General features: G+C 39.8%; 1 protein-coding gene across 2 annotated transcripts in view; it reads right to left on the bottom strand.

The window, feature by feature from the left end:
• The window catches only part of Supv3l1 (Suv3 like RNA helicase), a 28813-nt gene extending 8846 nt beyond the window's left edge, over positions 1-19967 (bottom strand). Inside the window, exons 1-7 of one of the 2 annotated variants that reach the window (XM_074079035.1) lie at positions 19949-19967; positions 8715-8792; positions 8272-8379; positions 7145-7259; positions 5870-6038; positions 3924-4035; positions 1602-1679 (exon numbers count right to left, since the gene is read on the bottom strand). In XM_074079035.1, coding sequence (XP_073935136.1) covers positions 1602-1679; positions 3924-4035; positions 5870-6038; positions 7145-7259; positions 8272-8335 — 538 coding nt within the window. In that variant the 5' untranslated portion in view covers positions 8336-8379; positions 8715-8792; positions 19949-19967. Of the gene's footprint in view, positions 1-1601; positions 1680-3923; positions 4036-5869; positions 6039-7144; positions 7260-8271; positions 8380-8714; positions 8793-19478; positions 19824-19948 lie in introns of those variants that run through there. The other variant, XM_020161968.2, reaches the window with a different exon arrangement.
• Between the last annotated feature and the right edge of the window lie 1483 nt (positions 19968-21450).

Genomic DNA, 21450 nt, shown 5'->3' with positions numbered 1-21450 from the left:
ACTATCAAATGTTTTCACAAATATGGTCTCTTTGATGCAAACTCAAAACAACCACCACCTTCTAATGGGCAAAGATCATCCCCATTTTTACACATCTCAAGGCTCCTAAATTGCTCTGGCCAAGGTTTTAAATCTATTATAGGGTGAAGCCAGACAGGACTGAAGCCTGGCATTTGATGCTAAGTATTGAGCATTAATCCTATGTTTATGTTCTTTAAATTAGGCTCCAGAAAAATCACTGAGGTACGTCAGAAGTGGGAGCTCAAGGGCAAAATTAACTTCAAGTTCCTTATGCCTGACCAGATCCACTTTCTTTCTTTCTTTTTTTTTTTTTTTTTTTTTTTTTTTGCGGTATTGGGGTTTGAACATCTTAAGCCACTCCACCAGCCCTTTTTGGTGATGAAGTTTTTTTAGATAGCGTCTTGCAAACTATCTGGGCTGGCTTCAAACCTCAATCCTTCTGATCTTTGCCTCCTGAGTAGCTAGGATTACAGACGTGAGCCACAGTACCTGGCTCACTTTCATCTGTTTTATAACAGGCATCAATACAAGCTCTGTTTGAAAGAGACTTCGGTTATTTGTTTTTAAACTTGAAAACACGTGTCCTATAATATGCTGAATTAAAAATTCACTCCAGCTATGCATGATAAAGCACACCTGTAAGTAATCCCAGCACTCAGAAGGCTGAGCTGAGGCAGAAGGATCTCAAGTTCGAGGCCAGTCTATGCTACATAGTGACATCTTGTCAAAAACAAAAAACACTCCAAAACCAAGCAATAGAAATGTTCATTCATATTTTTGGACTTCAACAACTCCACTTCCAAGACCTTACCCTAAAGAAATTATAAAAATAAAAGGGCCAAGCATGGTGGCAGAGATTGGGAGAATCACAGTTAGAGGCCAGCCCAGGCAAAAAGCTAGTGAGATCCCATCTCAATCAATAAGCTGGGCATGGTGGCTTGTGCTTGTGATCCCAGCTATGTGGTCAAAGAGCCCTGTCTGAGGCTGGCTCTGGGCAAAAGTAACTTAAAAAGCAAAAAAGGGCTGGGGGCATAGTTGAAATGGTAGAGCGCCTGCCTAGAAAGTGCAAGGCCCTGAGTTTAAACCCCAGTATGACCAAAAACATTAAAAAGGCCTCGCAGAGTGGCTCAACTGGTAGAGCACCTGCCTAGAAAGTGTGAGGCCCCGAGTTTAACCCTGCCTCCAGTACCGCCAAAAAAACCATAATTATATATTCTTGAAACACCACACCCATAAGAAAAAAGATTGGCACAAAACATTAATATGTATCATACTTACACAATGGTATTTTTTGATGTGCTGGGATTGAAACAGGGCTCTCACATGCTTAGTGAGTGCTTTACCAGTAAGTTAACCCTCCTATACCCCCAACTCAAAGACTTGAACACTTTAACTTTATGCTACTTGTGTAACAGAAAAAAATAGACTTCTCATTATTCAGTATTTTTAAAATAAAAACTGACTTAAGTGATTTTTTTTTTTTTTGATTGGGGATCTAACTGACTACCTGGCAGGATGAAACAACCAAATCTCAGTGCAAATGCCACAAAGTGCAGGTTTTATAGAATTAAGATACCAACCTAGAAGTGCTCTGGTCCACGCCCATCCTCTAGCTGGGTCTCTAATCATTTGAATTTCATCTATTACGGCCACTTCATCTGCAAACAAAAAAGTTATCATGAGCACTACAATCTACTTAAATGGTATTATAAACAAATTGTAACACCAAAATTTAAACTTTCATCACCACCACCACCATCATCGTCTACTGGCGCTTCTTTTCTGTCAGGCTTCTTCTAAGTAGTTTATAATGGCATCTCCTTTAATTCTCACAGCAAACCTATGAGGTTAAATATTATTTTGACAGAAGAATAAACTGAGGCCCAAAGAAGTTAAGTTACTTGACGGGGTTAGATGCTAAGTGTCAGGATGAAATTCAAACCCAAGCTGTTAGCTCTAAGGCTCACACTCTAAGCCACTCTACTGGCTCTGCTCTGCCTCCCAAATAAGCACTCTCATTTCTCCAATTTTTTGCAACCTCAGACACAGCCTAGAATATAAGAACTTTGCATCTACATGACTGCAAACATGAAGCAAGTACGTTTGCTTCCAGGAACAAGACGGACACAATCCACCCTTCATTCACTGCTTAAGCTTTGTCGCTAAAGGAAACGGTCAGCTCTCAGGAGCAGACAGGCAAGTGGAAAGTATCATTCCTTCGGCCTCAGCTCTGTTCATTCTTAGGGGTTTTAAGCCCATAATGGTGTGAAAAAAATTAGTGCCTCACCTTATTTTTCTAATGCCAAAAAAGTCTCCAATCTTTATTTTGTTCTCTATAAGTTATATATTTTCTTCCCGAAAGTACCAAGGAATTGAAAAGAGAACATTAAAGAAAGCTAATTTTATACTGAAGAAAAATCAGATTACAATTATTTATATTTGGATATACACAAACAGCACTAGAAAAGAGGGTGCAGAGGAAGACATTTTGATTTGTAAGCTTGTGAAGTATTTGAATTTTTACAATATATTATTTTTATAATACATTCAACTTTTTAAAACTATTCATTTACTCAGAAAAATAGCTATAAAATTAAAAGAAAACCACCAATTAGTAAATAGTATATAATCCCTACTGTATTTACTATACATATCCACAATGCACACACTAGATACATAGGCAATATGAGAACTAATGTAGAAAAAGTCTGGAAAACATAGACCATAGAGTTAATTAACATTTGTTGGATAGGTGAGATTGGAAAATTACATCTATTTGTTTCCTTCTCTTTGCTTGCTTATATTTTTAAATTTTCGAAAATGAAAGTATTGCTTTCATAAAAAAAAAGTTAATTTTCATTTTAAATATTTTCCAAACTATTTAAATAGAAACTCACTGAGGGGCTGGGATGTAGCTCAGTGGTACAGCGCTTGCCTAGCATGCGTGAGGCCCTAGGTTCGATCCCAGCACCAAAAAAGAAAAGACAGAAAAATAAATAGAAACTCACTGGGCACTGTATATAACAAGGATTTTTTTTTTTTTTTTTTGGTGGTACTAGAGGTTTGAACTCAGGGCCTCACCCTTGTTAGTCGAGTGCTCTTAACACTTGAGCTATGCCTTCAGCCCAGGAAAATTTTTAAACAACCTAAATATTCTTTAGTGAGGAAGTGAATAATTTTTGTCACAAGAAAGAATACTATATAATAATTAAAATGAATGAACTTCAAATGTAGAGATATGGACATCTCAGCCATACTAGGTCTTAAAAACGTGTGGAGTTAACAAGTTGCACAAATGTAATAAAATGATAACCATGTAAATGTTTTAAAACACAACGATCTATATTATTGATAGGTAATATGTACTAGTGATATAAAAGAGACAAAAAAGAAATGGGAGCAGTGGTTCACACCTGTAATCCCAGCTTCTCTGAAGGTGCATATCAGGAGGATCATGATTCCAGGCTAGTTCAGGCAAAAAAGTTAGCGAGACAGTATCTCAATCATTAAGCAGGGCATGGTGGTACACACCTGTGATCCTAGGTATGAGGGAAGCCGTAGGTAGGAGGATTACAGTCTGAAACTGGCCCTGGGCAAAAACACAAGACCCTATTTGAAAAAATAACTAAAGCAAAAAAGGGCTGGGGGCATGGCTCAAGTGTGAGGCCCTAAGTTTAAGCTCCAGTACTGAGAAAAAGAGAGGGAGAGAGGAAGAAAGAGAGAGAGAGAGAAAGAGAGAACACAAATATTCAGAAGTAAGCATGATAATGAATGTTTAGTATTTACGTATATGCTGTATTATTTTTTTTCTAGATGTTCAATGTTTTTTCATAACAAAACATACAAGATAAACTGTATTTTTAAAAACTATCAAGTCAGTTTCTCAAGTGACATATACATACAAGGGGTTGTAACACTGCACATCTCAACAGTGCAAGCAACATGGGCAGCTTGTCTTCCATCTAGTTCAACTGTTACCCTCTCTTCACCTGTCACCAAGTCACATGGCACACCCTAGAATGACAAAAAGAAATTTAGACTTATTTCTACCTTGAAAACAATAGCAAAAAGTAGTTTTGATATTTAAGAGAATAGTCTCTCCATTAACATTAAATTTAAGAGCTGAAATAAAGTATTCTCAATGCTTTTTTCTTTTTTATAAAAAACAAAAGAACGGCAACTTTCTTACATAACTTAGGTAAAACTGGAAACATCTCAAAGCAGTCAAATCCTCAAGTAATAGAAGCCTAAGAAACAGCAGCAGTTTCACTCTTTAACTTTGCACATTTCTTTGTGGTCAGAGTTAATAAAATGAACATGAATTGATTATATACTCAAGAATGCAATGAATAAAATTTAAGACTATAAAGACCTCTGAACATAATTCCTCAAGAAGAACCAACATCAATGCTATGGTAAATTAGGTGATTAACTATCCCAACTTGCCCAGAACTGGGGGGACTCCCCAGAATGAAGGCAGAAAGTCCTAAATCTGGGAAAGCCCAGACAAAGTCGGAGGGTTGGTCACCACCCCTAGCGTATGAATCTAATCATAAGGGAGCATCAGATATATCCAAACTGAGCAAGAGTTTACAGCACAAGTGACCGGCTGCCTTTCTAAAATATGAAGGTCAGAGAAACAAGGGAAGACTAAGGAGTTATCCCAGATTAATGGAAACTAGAGAAATGGTAATTAGGTACAGTGTGAAGCCTTGAATGGGATCCTGAGAGAGTGAGGGGGTGTAATTAATTATATAACTGATAAAATTTAAATATGGACTGTGTATTAAATAATAGTATTTTATCAATTAAATATCCTGCTTCAGATACATATCCTATGGTTATGTAAAAAAGTCTTTGTGCTGAGAGAAAACGTTCTCAAAAATTTATGATTATTTTAGGTATTGTACAAGCAAATTACTCAAATTATTTAAAAAACACAGAATTCAAATTACTTAACACAAACTGGTTAATCTCACATTATAAAGTCCTAATAAAACAGTGAGCCTAAACATGTCCCATTTAGTAAAATGATGCTTCAGACCATTCCATTCTAAAAAAGTGTCTTTACTTTTTATCATTACTTGTAGGTGATAGCATCAAAGTCTAACCTAAAAAGGGGGAAAAAATATCTTAACAGAGCACTGGTTTACTCTGAGTCAAAGGAGTTCCATGAAGTTTCAACTCATCAGTAATATTTTCTTTCTTAAAAAAGTAAATAAGGCAAGCTAGGATGTGATAGAGGTAGGTGATGGGTTCAAGGTTATTCATATGCTATTGTGTCTACATTTCTCTATATACATGAAATATTCCATAATATTTTATCTCACTCATTGTATTGTGTACATTTTTTCTCTTTGTTTTATTTGTTTTCCAAAACAGAGTCTCACTATTGTAGCTGAAGCAGCTGGAATTCCCAGTCCTCTTTCCTCCACCCACTGAGTGCTGGGGATACAGGCATGTACCACCACACCAGGCTTCATTTTTTCACATTTCAGTGGTAGCATGTTCATTCAGCATTTCTCCCACCTCCCTCTCCCTCCCTCCCTCTCTTCCTCTCTCGGTTCCCCTTCCCTTCCTTCCTTCTTGACAGTACTGAGAGTTGAACTCAGGGCCTTAAGCTTGCTAGGCACATGCTCTACCACTTGAGCCACTCAGCCAGCCCTTCCTTTCTTAATTGTATACATAACAATGTTACATCTTATAATTAATAATTTTAGTGCAATGAAATATGGTAAATTTTTGTTGACAATAAATTACTACATATGGCTTTCTCCCACTTCTACTATCACCCCAGGTACAGAAAATTAGCAAGAAAAAAAGACCAAATATTTGGTAATATACTGACAGCAGTATTAGTCTTTTCGAAGATCTCATGTGCCAGTAATTTTAAAGGGCCACAATACACTCCAGACTTTGCTGACAAGTATTTCTGGATTGCATGGTAAGTCTTCCCACTGTTTGTAGGGCCAGAATGGAATATTATCTTCCTTTGTATGGCTCTGGCTTCTGGGTACCTAAAACATGAGTAGGTAAACAGCTTAATTCCATTAATCTCAAAATCCATCCTGACAGAGATATCAATTAAGAAAAATTCTAAATAAAATGTCTTCTTAATATTTACAAGATAGTCTTTGAAAAACTAAACAATAGGTTTGACATCTACATAAAAATAACTGACATCCAAGGCATTTACTAACTAGAGGACAGAAAACTCCAAATACAAATTAATGTCTTAGATATTTTCCCCATGGTACAAATCTCTTTTTCTCAGGAGTTACTAAAAATAACTTCAAGCTGCTATCAGTTCCACAGATATGTTCACATCATCTCCATGTTCTAAACAGAAAACCCTAAAAGCAAATATCCCTAGGCCTCTCTGCATTTTACTACATACAAATATAACAAGGACTCTTCTGTTTCTGCCATGAAGGAACATAACTGATAATGAGCGGGCCTGCCCTACCACCATAAGCAAAACAAAAGTGGGCAAAATATATGCAGCAACTGTTTGGGCATGAACAAGAGGCAGTCTGCAGCCCCTGAAAGGGAACACTCAGATGAGACCTACTGCACCCCACCAGAGCACTGGGAGGTAGAACTCATGCATAGTACAATAGTCCCACTGAACAAAGCAGCAGACCATGCTCAGAGCTGCTGAAGCAGCTGGAATCTGACAGGCAGATGTGACAGCAGAAAGGACTCAAGGATGGGGACCCCTGAAGTCTACGAGGGCCTGTGAGTTCTTGGACAAAAGCTTGCTGGACATCTGCAAGTGAGAACTGACAAGGCCTAGAGTAGAAGGGTCTGCCAAGGGTTTAAGCAGAAAGTTTCAAGAGGTCTTGAAGTGCTGGGAGACACTGCAGCTCCAGCCATGGTGGAAAGGACTCATAACACCCAGGCATAGACCTCACATGGGGCTACTTCAGCTCTGCCCTAATAAAATCTAAACCCAAGCTTGATCAGGATCCAGGAATCACCCCAGTGAACTGCCTGACACAATGACTACTACCTGTTTTTTCAGGGAAAACAACAAAATCCAGTCTTTATAATTTGTCATCTAGCATAGAGTAAAAAGATACAATAATCATTAGTTTCCCAATCCACGGATGAAGGAACTAACCAGTTAGGTGGTATTCTTAAGTCACTGATTTTGCGTAGATCATCCTTACACTCCAACACAGGAAATATTTGTTTGGCATGTCTCAAGAAAAATGGAAATAAATCATCCACATGAGCTGGAAAATAAGACACTGATTAACATGTACAATCTACATGTTATCCACAACTGAACTTGGTGGAACCTTATTTTTTTGGGGGGGGGTCTTTGTTATATACCCTAGGCTGACCTAGTCCCAGTGGCCCCAAACTCAGAAGCCTCTTGCCTCACTCAGCCTCCTGAGTGCTAGGGAAACCTTTTTTCTTAGTGAGGCACACTAGGGAGGCATTATCTGCATAAAAAGAAAAGATCCTGCTTTGTCTTCCTTTTTCCTCCAAATTTCACTTATTTTTCTGTAAAAACAGAAAACTGGCCACCAATCACTATGTTCTACTCTTTCAGTGCAACTACGCAGAGATTAACATTGGTGAAAATTGAACTAAAAAAAAGAACCTAGACAAATACATTAGAGAGAAAGCCCACCATTACATGAAGAGAAATGAAAGTATAAACTTTTTTGTTTTCTTTTTGATGTGGGAGATTACACCCAGGGCCTTGTACATGCTCTACTATTGAGCTATGCCCCCAGCCCAGAGCAAGCATTTTTTTTAAATGTCAAAGGCCACAGAGAGCCAAACCATGAAAGTGAATTGGTGTGTGTATATATATATATATATATATATATATATATATATATACCAAACAGCCCATGGGAATAAAATGATGATGTTCTTACATTTTTTTTCTTTTATAGCAAAAATTTTATCCTGATATGAAGAAGAAGCCAGTGGAGAAGCAGATGGAATCTGCCATGTACTAATTTAGGTTGTGTAACAGCTCCTGTCACTGTGGCCAGTGTTCACATACAGCAGAGAGCAGACGATGATAGATGACTTAGTAACTGGTAACTAGCTGACCCAATATAAAAGCCATGTGGCCTACCAGGCCTCTCGGGAAAGGACTGAGCATGTATAGAGATGTTACTAGGACCTACTCTGAAACAAATAAGCCCTGATAGAGAAACAAACATGAAGTATGGGAAGAAACAAAAGTATATTCAACAGGATTTAAAAATTTCTCTCAACACTTGCCTGCACTGAAGCAAATGTCATTCAAAACAATGTGAATGTCCACATCCAGGGAATGAGATTGCATAATATAATTCCTAAAGCTGATAAAAGCTTGGTGAAAGAGACGAGCTGTGAAAAACAAAAATCAAGATGCATAAGGCTTGGTTTTCATTTTAGTTCTCATTTTTAAATCACACATAAATACCACCCCAAGGTGACTTTTTTCAATTATTATTTTGGTAGTACCGCTGCACTAAAGCTGAAATCCTACTGCGACATGAAAGAAGGCTAAATGTGCTTCTCCCCTGCTGTGTGGTCTAGCTGTCAGGTGAGCCTTGACAGCCTCCTGACCCAGGAGAAGCCAAGGTCAGGGACTTCTCTCTTTACTACAACTGTGTATTTATTTCTAGGCTGCATAAGGCCCCACACAACACCAACAAATATGAGGATGATATTGGTCTTACCATCAAGTCCATAATCAGTGCCCAGTTTTTGAATTTCTTTCCTCTTATAAAAGTTGTCTAAGATCTTCTTTACTTCATCTAGAAGGTAGAAAAATGAAACATTTGTTTCCTAGTTTAGACAAAAGTCCAAAAAGCAAAAGAAACTTGAAAGTCATAACATTAAAACCAGCAGTCTACTGAGTGTTACAGGAACTTGAAGGTTTTAGTTCTCTCTATGGGTTACTGTGCAATGGAATGTCTAGAAAAATGATAAAGTCAAAAAATGCAATATTCCTTCTGCACTGCAGGGAATGGGCAAGTGCCATGGGCTCAGAGCTAAACTAGCTTTCCTAGGGCCACTTTTAGATAGCAAGCCCTGTTTCATTTGCTTATAATCATTCTGTGCATGAAGCAGTGAGCAGCTAAAAGCCACGCAAGAAAACAGCCAATATAGCTAGGACCAGATTATCATGCTTTTATGCAAATGACTAAAGGAACTCAGATTGGCTGGAGGTGTGGCTCAAGCGGTAGTGCCTGCCTACCAAGTGCAAGGTCAGTATGGCCAAAAAAACCCAAAAACCTTTGACAGGAGCTGGGATGATCTTTACCTTATAGATGATTGGACTGATTTTAGTGAGAGCATGTTACTTTTTTTTTTTTTTTTGGTGGAGCTGGGGCTTGAACTCAGGGCTTCGTACTTACAAACAGGTTCTCTACCACTGGAACCACACCTCCATTTTGCTTGGTTATTTTGGAGATAGAGTCTCACAAACTATTTGTTTGACTGGCTATAAACGGTGATCCGATCTCAGCCTCCCAAATAGTTAGGGTCACAGGCATGAGCCACCAGCGCCTGGCTACATGTTACTCTTATTTTGTTCTAGATGACATAACTAATCAGTGTAAGAGGCAGACTTGAGTGGAATTTATAATAATCAGAACAGCAGAAAGGGGTTATCTCACAAAAGTGAGAGCTCCCTGTCACTGGATATATTCAAGCAAGGGTTAGATGGTTGAATTTTATGAGCTATAGCAGAGAAATTTGTACTGCAGGAGAGGCTGAATTAGATACCTGCTGAGCTGCCATCCTCTATGAATCAATCACCTTATAGTTAGAAATGTTTTAAAGTAAGCTGAGACTGTATTAAGGGCATAGGTGTTAAAATACTACTCTATTATTCTGTAGAGATATTTTACCGGCCTTGCCACATACTATGTATTCTGGGAAGAGAAGTCAAAGTTGATGACGAAGTCCTTGCCCATGAAACACAGAAAAGCCACGTGGCCTGCATTTTTACCTCCCACAAAAGCACTAACCACATTCTCCTGCAGTCCCAACACACTCAACACTCATTAAAGAAATTAAGCCTGAATATAGCATCCCCCCAAAAAAATCTTTGTTATATATAATGAAATCACAAAATTGACAGTTTAGCCACTAGGTTTGCCTACAAGTAAATAGGACATAGACACACACATCTCAGATCACAAGCAGCTATCCTGGTAATTTTGGGTTTCTGTTAGCTTGTACCTAGTGAGGGCAACAGTCTCTTTATATCAATAGCAGGAAAATCAGTGACAAAAGATTGAGAAACAGCATGTGCAGTTAATTACTTGAGAAAAGTTCTACTGACCTATATTCAACATAAAGGAAAGACAGATCACATTTATTAGAACTAACCCTGGGTTCTGTGACTAACGCTCCAGTGTAAAGTGAGAATCATAGCTTACTCAACTTAAAATGCTTCAATGATTTTGGGGGAGTTCAGTTTTCTGAGATCCTGTATATTCTGGTTATCAGTCCTTTGTCTGATGTACAGCCAGCGAATACATCAGTAGGAGAATATCTTCTCCCACTCTGTGGGTGGTCTCCAGTTTACGGACCATTTCTTTTGTTGTGCAGAAGCTTTTTAATTTCATGTAGTCCCATTTGTCCACCCTTTCTCTTAGTTGCTGGGCTGCTGAAGTTTTATGACAAAGTCCTTGCCTATACCCACTGCTTCCAGAGTATTCCCTGCTCTTTCCTGTATTAACTTCAGAGTTTCAGGTCTGATATTAAGGTCCTTAATCCACTTTGAGTTGAACTAGTGCAGGGTGATAGACATGGATCTGGATTCAGTTTTCTGCAGGCAGATAACCACTTTGCCCAGCAATATTTGTTGAAGAAGCTGGCTTTTCTCCATCATATGTTTTTGGCACCTTTGTCAAAAAAAAGGTGGGCATAGCAGTGTGGATTCATATCCAGATCCTCTATTCTGTTTCACTGGTCTTCACATCTGTTTTTGTGCCAGTACTATGCTGTTTTTATTGCTATGGCTCGGTAATATAGTTTGAAGTCAGGTATTGTGACACCTCCAGCATTGCTTTTTTTGCTGAGTATTGCCTTGGCTATTTGCGGTCTCTTGTGTTTCCAAATGAACTTTAGGGTAGATTTTTCAACCTCTGTGATGAATGTCATTGGGATTTTGATGGGAATTGCGCTGAACATGTAGACTGCTTTTGGTAGTATAGCCATTTTAACTATGTTGATTCTACAATCCATACGCATGGGAGATCTTTCCATCTTCTGTAGTCTTCCTCAGTCTCTTTCTTCAGAGGTTTGTAGTTCTCCTTGTAGAGGTCATTCACATCCTTTGTTAAGTTTATTCCTAGGTATTTGATTTTTTTTTAGGCTATTATAAATGGAATTTTTATCACATATTCTTTCTCAATTTGTTCATTGTTGGTGTATAGAAAAGCTAATGATTTTTGTAAGCTGATTTTGTATCCTGCCACATTGCTGAAGCTATTTATGGTATCTAGGAATTTTGGGGTAGAGTTTTTTTGGTCTTTGAGGTATAGGATCATGTTGTCTGCAAATAGGGATACTTTGACAGTTTGTTTTATCTATTTGTATTCCTTTTATTACTTCTTGCCTTATTGCTCTGGCTAGAAATTCCAGGACTATGTTGAATAGAAGTGAGGAGAGTGGACACCCTTAAAGAAGTGGGCAACTGAACTAATTCTCAAAGGAAGAAATCCAAATGGCCAAAAAAACACATGAAAAAATGCTCACCATCCCTGGCCATTAAAGAAATGCAAATCAAAACCACACTAGATTCCACCTCACTCCTGTTAGAATAGCCATCATCAAAAACACCAACAACAAAAAATGTTGGCGAGGACACGGGGGAAAAAGGAACCCTCATACACTGCTGGTGGAAATGCAAGTTAGTACAACCACTTTGGAAAACAATATGGAGGTTTCTTTAAAAACTAAACATAGATCTGCCATATGATCCAGCAATCCCACTCCTAGGGTTATACCCAAATGAATGCGACTTGGGTTATTACAAAGGCACTTGCACACCCATGTTTATTGCAGCGCTACTCGCAATAGCTGAGTTATGGAAACAGCCAAGATGCCTCACTATCGACAAATGGATTAAGAAAATGTGGTATTTATACACAATGGAATTTTACTCAGCCACAAAGAAGGATGAAATTTTGTCATTCACAAGTAAATGGATGGAAATGGAGAATATCATCTTAAGCAAAGTTATCCATGCTCAGAAGGCCAAAAATCGTATGTTCTCCCTCATATGCAGAATTTAGACCTAAAACAAACACAGTAATATTATTGGACATGGGTCCGACACTAAGGGGAGAACATGTATAGGAGGAATAGGGAAAGGGAAGAAAACTTAAAACTTGAAAGTGTTTGATGTGCCCACTGTAGAGGAGTGAATAATCTTAAGCCGACAGAGGCCACTATGGGAAGGTGACCAGGTAGTGAAGAGGTCAGATAGAGATGAACCAATTCGGGCTGTAATACACATGTACATGGTAGCCATGCTAGGAATCTCTGTGTATAGCTATCCTTATCTCAAGTGAGCAAATATGCTATGTCTTTCTTATTATCTCTTATGTTTTCTCTTCAACAAAACTGGGTAAGAGGGTAGAACAAGTTCTGCCTGGAAGTGAGAGGGGTGGTGGTGGGGGGAACGGGGGTAGAGATGGCCCAAACAATGTATGCACATATGAATAGATGAATAAACAATAAAAAAATGCTTCAAAAATGTGATGTTTCTCAAAATGCTTAGTGAAAGAAACCAATCACAAAAGATCACATATTATATAACATAATTTATATGAAATATACAAAAAAGACAAATCTACAGAGGCAGAATGTAGATTAATGGTTACTTGGGACCCCTCAGAGGAGATAGGGGAGTAGAAGAATTTAAAGTGAATGCTAAAATAGTTTCTGCTGGGTATTGAGGGGGGGGAGCGGGAGGGGGTGGAGTGGGTGGTAAGGGAGGGGGTGGGGGCAGGGGGGAGAAATGAACCAAGCCTTGTATGCACATATGAATAATAAAAGAAAAATGAAAAAATAAATAAATAAATAAATAAAGTGAATGCTAAACCAGGAGTGGTAGCACACACGTGTAATCCCAGCACTCAGAAGAATGAAGTGAGAGGATTGCAAGTTTGAGACTTGCCTGGGTTACATGGCAAGACCATATTTCAAAAATCAAACTAATGAGGGAGGGAGAGAGGAAGGGAAAAAGGAAGAAAAGTGACTGCTTAGCAGACGCCAGGTTTCTTTTGGGGGTGATGAAAATGTTCTACAATGAAATTATGGTGTAAGTGTATAACCCTGCAAATGCACTAAAAGCTTTGGGATATGTAAATTATATCTATTAAGCTATTTTAATAAACCTTTATTCACAAAAAGTGAGATTTCTCCCTATCAATACTTTATCTAACATGATCGATTATTTTTTAGAAAGTAAATGTAAAAACATTAATGCAAGGGAAATAGCACAAAAAAAAGGGAAATGTACTATAGAAGTATATGGAAACACATTTTGTTTTTCATCAAAATTAAGCTTTGGGGCTGGTGATGTGGCTCAGTGGCCCAGCACTTGCCTAGCGTGCAAGAGACTCTGGGTTCCATCTCTAGCACCACAGAATCAATCAACCAACGAATCAACAAATAATTTTTAAAAATTAAACTTCAGGAACTTTAGGAACACTTTCATTGTTCCTAAAAATCAAAAAACTGAATGAGCCACGCATGGTGGTACATGTCTTGTAATCCTGGCTACTTGAGATGCAGACACAGAAAGATCATGCCAACCTAGACAAAGTGAAGTGAGATTCTATCTCAGAAATAAAATACTAAATTAGAAAAGGACTGGGGGTATGGCTCAAGAGGTAAAGCTCTTGTCTCTCACTTTAGAAGCACTGGGCTCAATACCCAGTACCACCAAACAGAAAAAAATCAGGATGAGATCACACTCTGGAGTTGCATCTGCCACCTGTGGACAGCCAGGGCCAACCAGGCCGAGGTGAATGCCTCCTTCCATCACTGCTCCAAGACTTCCCAGAGCTCCCAGCTTAGCCAACACTCCCAGGAAGAGGGCCACTATGCTATCAGACAAAGCTATACTTCACTGCTACACCTACCAAAACCTTACAAATTTCATTCACAATAGTGTGCATGAAAAAGCAATACAGCAAAAGGCTTAAAAAACACTGCTCTGGGTGGAGGGCAGTGGACTATGAATAGCAATATTTCTAAAAATGTTTACACCAGCTATTGACAACCTCAGGAGAGGCTTAGAAAAAAATTCCTTATTTATATAATAACCTAAAAAACTATACATTAATTTGTTAGTTCCTCCATCAACTTATTATATAGATAGGGCAGGTGGCTTGGGCACGGAAGGGATAGATTTCCCAGCTTCCCCATATCACAGATTCTACTGCAGGGTGACAATCCAGCAACTTTTAATTCCACTTTTCAAATAGGAAATGTTTAGACAAATGATACCAGCTTACATTGGTTCATCCCTTTACATTTTTCAAAATGCTTTGCCAAATGTATTATTGATGATAATTACAATCCAGAAATATGGACAGAGAAAATATTATTCTCATTTTACCAATTAAGAAACATGGGGCTGGAGGAGTGGCATAAGCAGTAAGACCGCCTGCCTAGCAAGCGTGAGGCCCCGAGTTCAAACTCCATTGCCACCCACCCTTCCCACCCCCCCCAAAAAAAGACGCTGGTGGCTCACTCACACCTGTAATCCTAGTACTCAGGAGGCAGAGATCAGAAGGATCATGGTTCGAAGCCAGCCCAAGCAAATAGTTCACGAGATCCTATCTCGAAAAAACCCATCACAAAAGGGATGGTGCAGTAGCTCAAGGTATAGGCCCTGAGTTCAAGCCCCAGTGCCACCAAAAAAGAAAAAAGAAAAGAAAAGAAAAAAAAATGGGGAAAAGATCAGAGAATTTAAATATTGTATCCCCCCACAAATACTGCACCATCCTTCTAGCTGTAGTCAATCTACATCTGTGTCTAAATATGTCAACCGATATATAGGAGACACAGACACACACAGATATCAAACACTGAGCACTCACTGTGTTATTAGAACAAGTAAACATTCAGTAAATATTTGTTGAAGCACTACACAGATATGTCAAACTGGAAACAGCAGTGACCAAGACCCATGGCCACATCTTCCTGAAGCCCACATGGATTCTGGGCTATGAAAATAATCACTGATTAAGCAACTATAAGTGTGAGGAATGTCACAGCAGGGGAAATAAAGGATGCTGAGGATGTGTGGAAACTTAGCCTACTTTGTTGGTCAAAAAGCAGAATTTAAGCTGCTTTGAAAAATCAAGAGGATTCACTTAGATTCAAAATGAAAATGCAGAGACAATGCTTACATTGGAAGAAAATATTTGCAAACCATACATCTGATAAGAGGCCAATATCCAAAATAAGGAGGTCAAGCAACATAAGAGCAATAAGACAAATAATCCAACCAAAATAATGGGCTTGGTGGCATGTCTGTAATTCTAGCACCTGAGAGCCTAAGGCAAAAGGCTGAGGCAGTATGTATCCCAAGACTTGGGATAGTGAATTTGAGGCTAGCTGGGACTACACAGCAAGATCATGTCAAAAAATAAATAAATAAATAAAGGACATAAAACCTAAAAAGCCATTTCTCAAAAGACTTACAAATGTCCAACGGATATATGAAAAATATTCATCACTAATAACTAGGGAAATGAAAATTAAAACCACAGTGAAGTTGGACATCAGTGGTGCATGCCTATCATCCTAAGCTACACAGAAGTCAGATCAGGAGGATTTCAGCTTCAGGCAAAGCCAAGCCAGGCAAAAGGTTTACAGGATGGAAAAAAGTTGAGCATGCTGGCACACACCTGTCATCCCAGTTACACGGAAGGCATAAAATATCAGGACTGCAGTCCAGGCCAGTCAAGGCAAGAAAAGCAAGACCCTACGTGAAAAATAACTTCAGCAAAAAAGGCTTGGGAGCATAGCTCAATCGGTAGAGTACCTGCCTAGCAAACACAAGGCCCTGAGTTCAATCCCCAGTTTCAGAAAAAAAAAGACAGCAAGTGCTGGCAAGGGTGTGAAAAAAAGGAAAGCTTTACACACTGTGGGTGGGAATGGAAGATAGTGTAATTATTATGGACAACAGTATGGAGGTTCCACAGAACTAAAATAGCTCTACCACCTTACCTAGCAATTCTACTTCTGAGTATACAACCAAAGGGATAAATCAGTGTGCCCAACAGATAACTGTCTCTGTGCTTATCACAGCACCATTCCCAATAGCTAAAATACGGAAGCAACCTATGTCGAATATGGATGAATGAACAAAAAAATGTGGCACACACACACATTGGAACATTATTCAGCCTTAAAAAGACATTGTATCATTTGAGACAACATGGAAACAAACCTGGAAGACATTACGCTAAATGAAATAAGGCAGGCACAGAACAACAGATAGCATATAATCTCTCTCATAAGTGGAATCTAAAATCATCAAACTCAGAGTAAAGCGGTAGTTACTGTGGCTGGTGGGGGTGACTGAAAGGAGAAAGTAGAGATGTTGATCAAAGTATATAAACGTCCAGTTAGAAAGGAAGAATAAGGTCTAACAATTGATTGTACAGAATAGAAACCGTAATAAATAATAATGCAGTATATATTTTAAAACTGCTTAGATTTTAAATGTTATCACCACACATATACAAAAAAAGGTATGTGTTAATTAGCTTGATTTAATCATTCCACAATGTAAACATATATCAAAACACCAGTGTACTCCATAATTGCTTATAATTACTTTTCAGTGAAAATATTTTTTTTAATGAAGGCACTACAGGGGTACTCTATGCAGAAGGAGCAGCAAGTATCAAAGGTCTGGAGCAGAAGCACATACGTCATCCACATGGCCAAAACATACAGTGGCATGCTACGACACTGGAGAGGAACCAGGCCAGATCAGGCAGGTACTACAAGCTGTACTATGACCTTAGGACCCTTTTAAACTAGGGACAATGGAAAAACATTAAACAATTTTTAGCAGGGGAGCAATAGGATATAATCTGCTTAAAAGGAATTCTGACTGTAGATAGAGAATGGAATGAAAGAAAAGGTATAATGAGGGATGTGTAAGGTGCTATTTCAAAAGTCCAGTCAAGAGCTGGAGGTGTGGTTCATGTGGTAGAGTACTTCCCTAACAAGCATGAGGCCCTGTGTTCAAACCCCAGAACGACAACAACAAAAAAGCAAAGCAAAAGACAAAAGCTAGTAACTTAGGCCAAACTGACTGCAGTGGAGAAATAAATGAATTCAGTATTTATGAGACACAATCAACAAGACTTGTCAACTGAACTTTCTGATTGTTAGGTGTAGAGGGTGAGGGTTTTTTGCCTGAGCACCTGGAGAAGGTGCAGGTTGAAAAGATAAATGGTCTTAGACAAGCTATAGTAAGGTGTATGTAAGAAATCCAAGTGGAAAAGACTTAGTAAGCAGCTATCTAGGTTGAGGGTGATTGAGAGAGGTCCAGAGTAGAAATATTGCTTTAAGGGAGAGGAAAAGAATGAGACACCCTAAAGAGAAAGAACAGAATAAGAAGGCAGGTGACATAAACAGAGCCTTGAGATACATCAACCTCTCTGGCAAGGAGCAGGCAAAAGAGATTGAGTGACAGCGTCTGGTCCTAAATGCTACGTGGAAATCTGTTACCTTAACCATGTGACTACTAAGAGTGTTACTAACACATCATTCACCTCTGTAGTCCTTCTTGCAATGCTGCAAAATCATTCTACTAAATTCATTCCTACCCGTCCCAGTCAAAAGAGATAAAAAAATCACCCAGTCAGAGCATCAACTCAACGAAGTATCTAAGGATTCTCCACCAGAAAAAAACCTGATGCTGACAATCCTCTGTCTTCATTCTGTCTTCTTACTAGAGACATCAAAGACATTTACATTTTTAGATAGACTGGGACAGCTGCACAAAGTAAATTTATCAATATCTAAATACAAAATACAAAGCGAATTATTTCACACAAATTACCACATGCATTCAAAGAATATACAATGGGAAACTGTTAAGTAGGTAAACTTATGCTTGTCACTTTTTTTTTTTTTTGGCGGTACTGGGATTTGAACTCAGGGCCTCATACTTGCTAAGCAGGTGCTCTACCACTTGGGCCACTCCGCCAGCCCTAGAAAACTTATTAAGTTTCAATTTTTAAGTTGAAAAAGTTCCATAGATCTGTTTCACAATATGAACATATATACTCAACACATCTGAACTGTACACATAAAAATGGCAACTTTTGTTATTGTTTTTGCAATATGAAGATAATCAAAAATATTAATATGGTTACAATATTGAATATATTATTAAAATATTGTCCCCTTACTGAAAAGTCTTGCTTTGCACTGGCTTGGAACAAGTCAAAGAATAACATATACTGTGAATTCCATCACGTTCCTAGTGAAAGTATTGTGCTTCCATCCTGAAAAACAAGATTTGACCCACAGCACGTTGTAGTCTACATTTTAAAACTACAATAGAAGGCACCAGTTTTGCTTGCTGATGTGGCTTCCTGAAGAGAGTTCCTTAACAGCCTGGAAGAACTGTGGCGTTATCTGGTCTCCCAGAGCTTCATTTGCTCAGAGGAAACCTATCACCATCCTAGTCATCCAGAAGCGAAAATGCAGCCATACAATCTTAAATTCCCCTTGAAAACATTTACCCACCTCCGTCAAAGCCACCCGCAGTTAGTTTGGGGGGCAAAACGCACTGCCCTCCTGGATGCCAAGCCTTTCTCTCTGGAGCCTGGGATGATGAGGGTACCTACCACCTTTGGCGAGGACACCCTCATCAAACTCTACCTTGCACTACAGTAAGTAGGTTGTCCACACGTCCGTCCGCCTCACGAGACCATAATTTTCTTGAGACTATCAGGATCTGAGACTCGTTGCTCTTGGCAACCACTGCGCAGCCTAACAGTGTCAGGTTGGCGTCTGCGCCCAGTCAATGACAAAGAATGCTGAAAGAAGTCCTCTGGACTGCCACCGCTTCATTCCTTTCCCCTGCTCAGAGGCAACAGTTCTGAGCAAAGGAACAAAGAAAGATGGGAAGAAAAGAGGTGGACGGTCTAACGACAAAAAGTCGTGAATAGTTCCACAATAGTGAATAGTCACAAGAAAGAGAGCCCAAACCATTCAGAGAAGAGATGGAAAGGGAAAAGGCCACTATGGGGCGGAACGTTAAGGATCAATTAGACGCCAGCCAGAAGTCGAGAGGGCTCGCAAGCCAGCGAAGGAAGCAGACACTGATGGCCACGGCGACGATGCTCCAGGGGACCTCAGGTCACCAAGGGAAGTGAGGCAGTTCCGCCCGCATCCCAGACACCACCCCTGCCGCCCTAGCTAGCTCCCGCACTCACTCTTGTCCAGAGGCCGGGTCAGCTCGGCGCCGACATCACCATCGGCGCTGGGGCCCTGCGGTTTCACAGTTAGGGGCACGAACAAGGACGTGTTTGGAGCTTTGGAGCCACCAGAGGCAGAGGAGGAGGCAAGGGCAGGAGCGCGCCCCAGAGGCCCGGGAAAGGGCCCAACGGGGGCACGGAGTACAGAGCAGACGGTCGCCCGGTGCCCTGCCCGGCGGCTCGCCGGGAGCCGAGCCCACAACAGGGCACACCGGGGAAAGGACATCAGGCCACAGGCTCGAATCGAGCCAGGAGCAGCCCAGGGACACGGCGGTGGACAGTGACGAAAGCGCCGGCGCCGGCGTCGGCGTCCCGGAAAGACCCAAACCCAGCCGAGGTCGGCCCGCGTGAATGCCTGATCATTAAGGAAAAGGTAATGCCGTGAGGTTGCTCCTCCAGAGAGGAGGAACCCTGCAGGGAAAACCTACCGAGAGGAACTCCTGCCCTCCCTTCTCGTTCTGGAACAATTTGGAGAACAGCTTTCCCCAAAGAGAGGACAAGAAACAGGGATCTTTGGGGATGTCACAGATGACAAAAGGGGGCCGTGCCAGGTGTGTCACGTGACCCACGTGGGTCGGTTTGGTCAGCAAGCATCCAGAAGCTCGTGGGTGCCAGTGCTGAGGGCTCCAGCGTTGCTGAAAGACTCCGCTGCTAAACAGCATTTCCCACAAGTTTGCTGCATTAACTATTTTTCCTAGTAGGGAAAATGTTAGGGACATAACTTGATTTGCCGTCAGAAGAGTTGCAGAGGAATTCGGTTGTACCACTGTAAATAGGACAGCACAGCATGTGTTAAGCACAGCGCTTCTACTTTAATGTGAGCAACTTGTGTACATCATCCTAGCAACTGGCAAGTCATAACCACACGGCAAAAATATGTGCTGTGGGTGGAGCTAAAGATTAGTTTCATTGGTGTTCGTTGGATACTGTGTCCTCATGAGGTTGCAACATAAAATCAATCTGCTAGATGTTCCACTTCCGCCTTCACACAGCATTAAGACCTTGCACTTTAAGGAACATAGTATGTAATATGTAACATGGTGTGTCAAATAGGATTCCACTAACCGTTCGCTACGTGCCTTTAATTTACAAAGTACTTTTAAACATCAGGATACTGGGACAGTCCTTTGCATTCCCTTTCTGATCTGACTTTGATGGTAATGTTACAATGCTAAACAGTGCAAATACTTATTACTAGTCTACTAAGCCAATGGCAGTTCAAAGAAAGCAATTTCAGAGCTGTAACAGCTTTAAAATCAAACAAACTATATAGAAAAGTGTAAGTAAATTCTAGTCAGTAGAAATGATATAAGCAGAGGTTTAACTATGGAGAAGGCACAATGAAAAAAATTTAAATACCAGAATTAAGCCAGGCCTCATTCTATACCTTACAAATAGTCACTTAAGTTTTGAAAAGAGAAATTGTTAACTTAGAAGATGCCACGGATAGGCTAGAACAAGCAAACACGGATAGAGGAAAGCCAATTAAAACTTTAGCAGTAGCTATAGCTGAAGGTAGCAGATTAGTGTGTCCAAATTATGATAGTGGTAAGTGGAATGGAGAGAATTGGCAAAAGGAAGCTTTACACACAATTTAGTGAGTGGCAAATATGGTAGGAAATGGTATTAAACAAGGATATCATACCAGATTTGGAGGGCTGGAGGCGTGGCTCAAGTGGTAGAGTACCTGCCTAACAAGTGTGAGACCCTCAGTTCAAACCCCAGTACTGGGGAAAAAAAAAATCATAATGGAAACTGAAAATGAGAAACAAACCAAGTATTTAATATGTAATATATGTTACTTCAGTGATTGTACTTTTTAAATTTGTTCATGTTCCTGAAAAGCATTTAGAGGCACTGTCACCAGGTTTACAGAGAGTTCAGTAGGATGAGTAACTTGCCCTAATGCTTTGGTATACTATGTGTTCAT

Source organism: Castor canadensis, chromosome 7 (genome assembly GCF_047511655.1).
Source record: "Castor canadensis chromosome 7, mCasCan1.hap1v2, whole genome shotgun sequence".
Taxonomy (NCBI): domain Eukaryota; kingdom Metazoa; phylum Chordata; class Mammalia; order Rodentia; family Castoridae; genus Castor; species Castor canadensis.
Note: the sequence above shows the minus strand (reverse complement) of the source record. Positions and strands in the feature narration are given on the sequence as shown.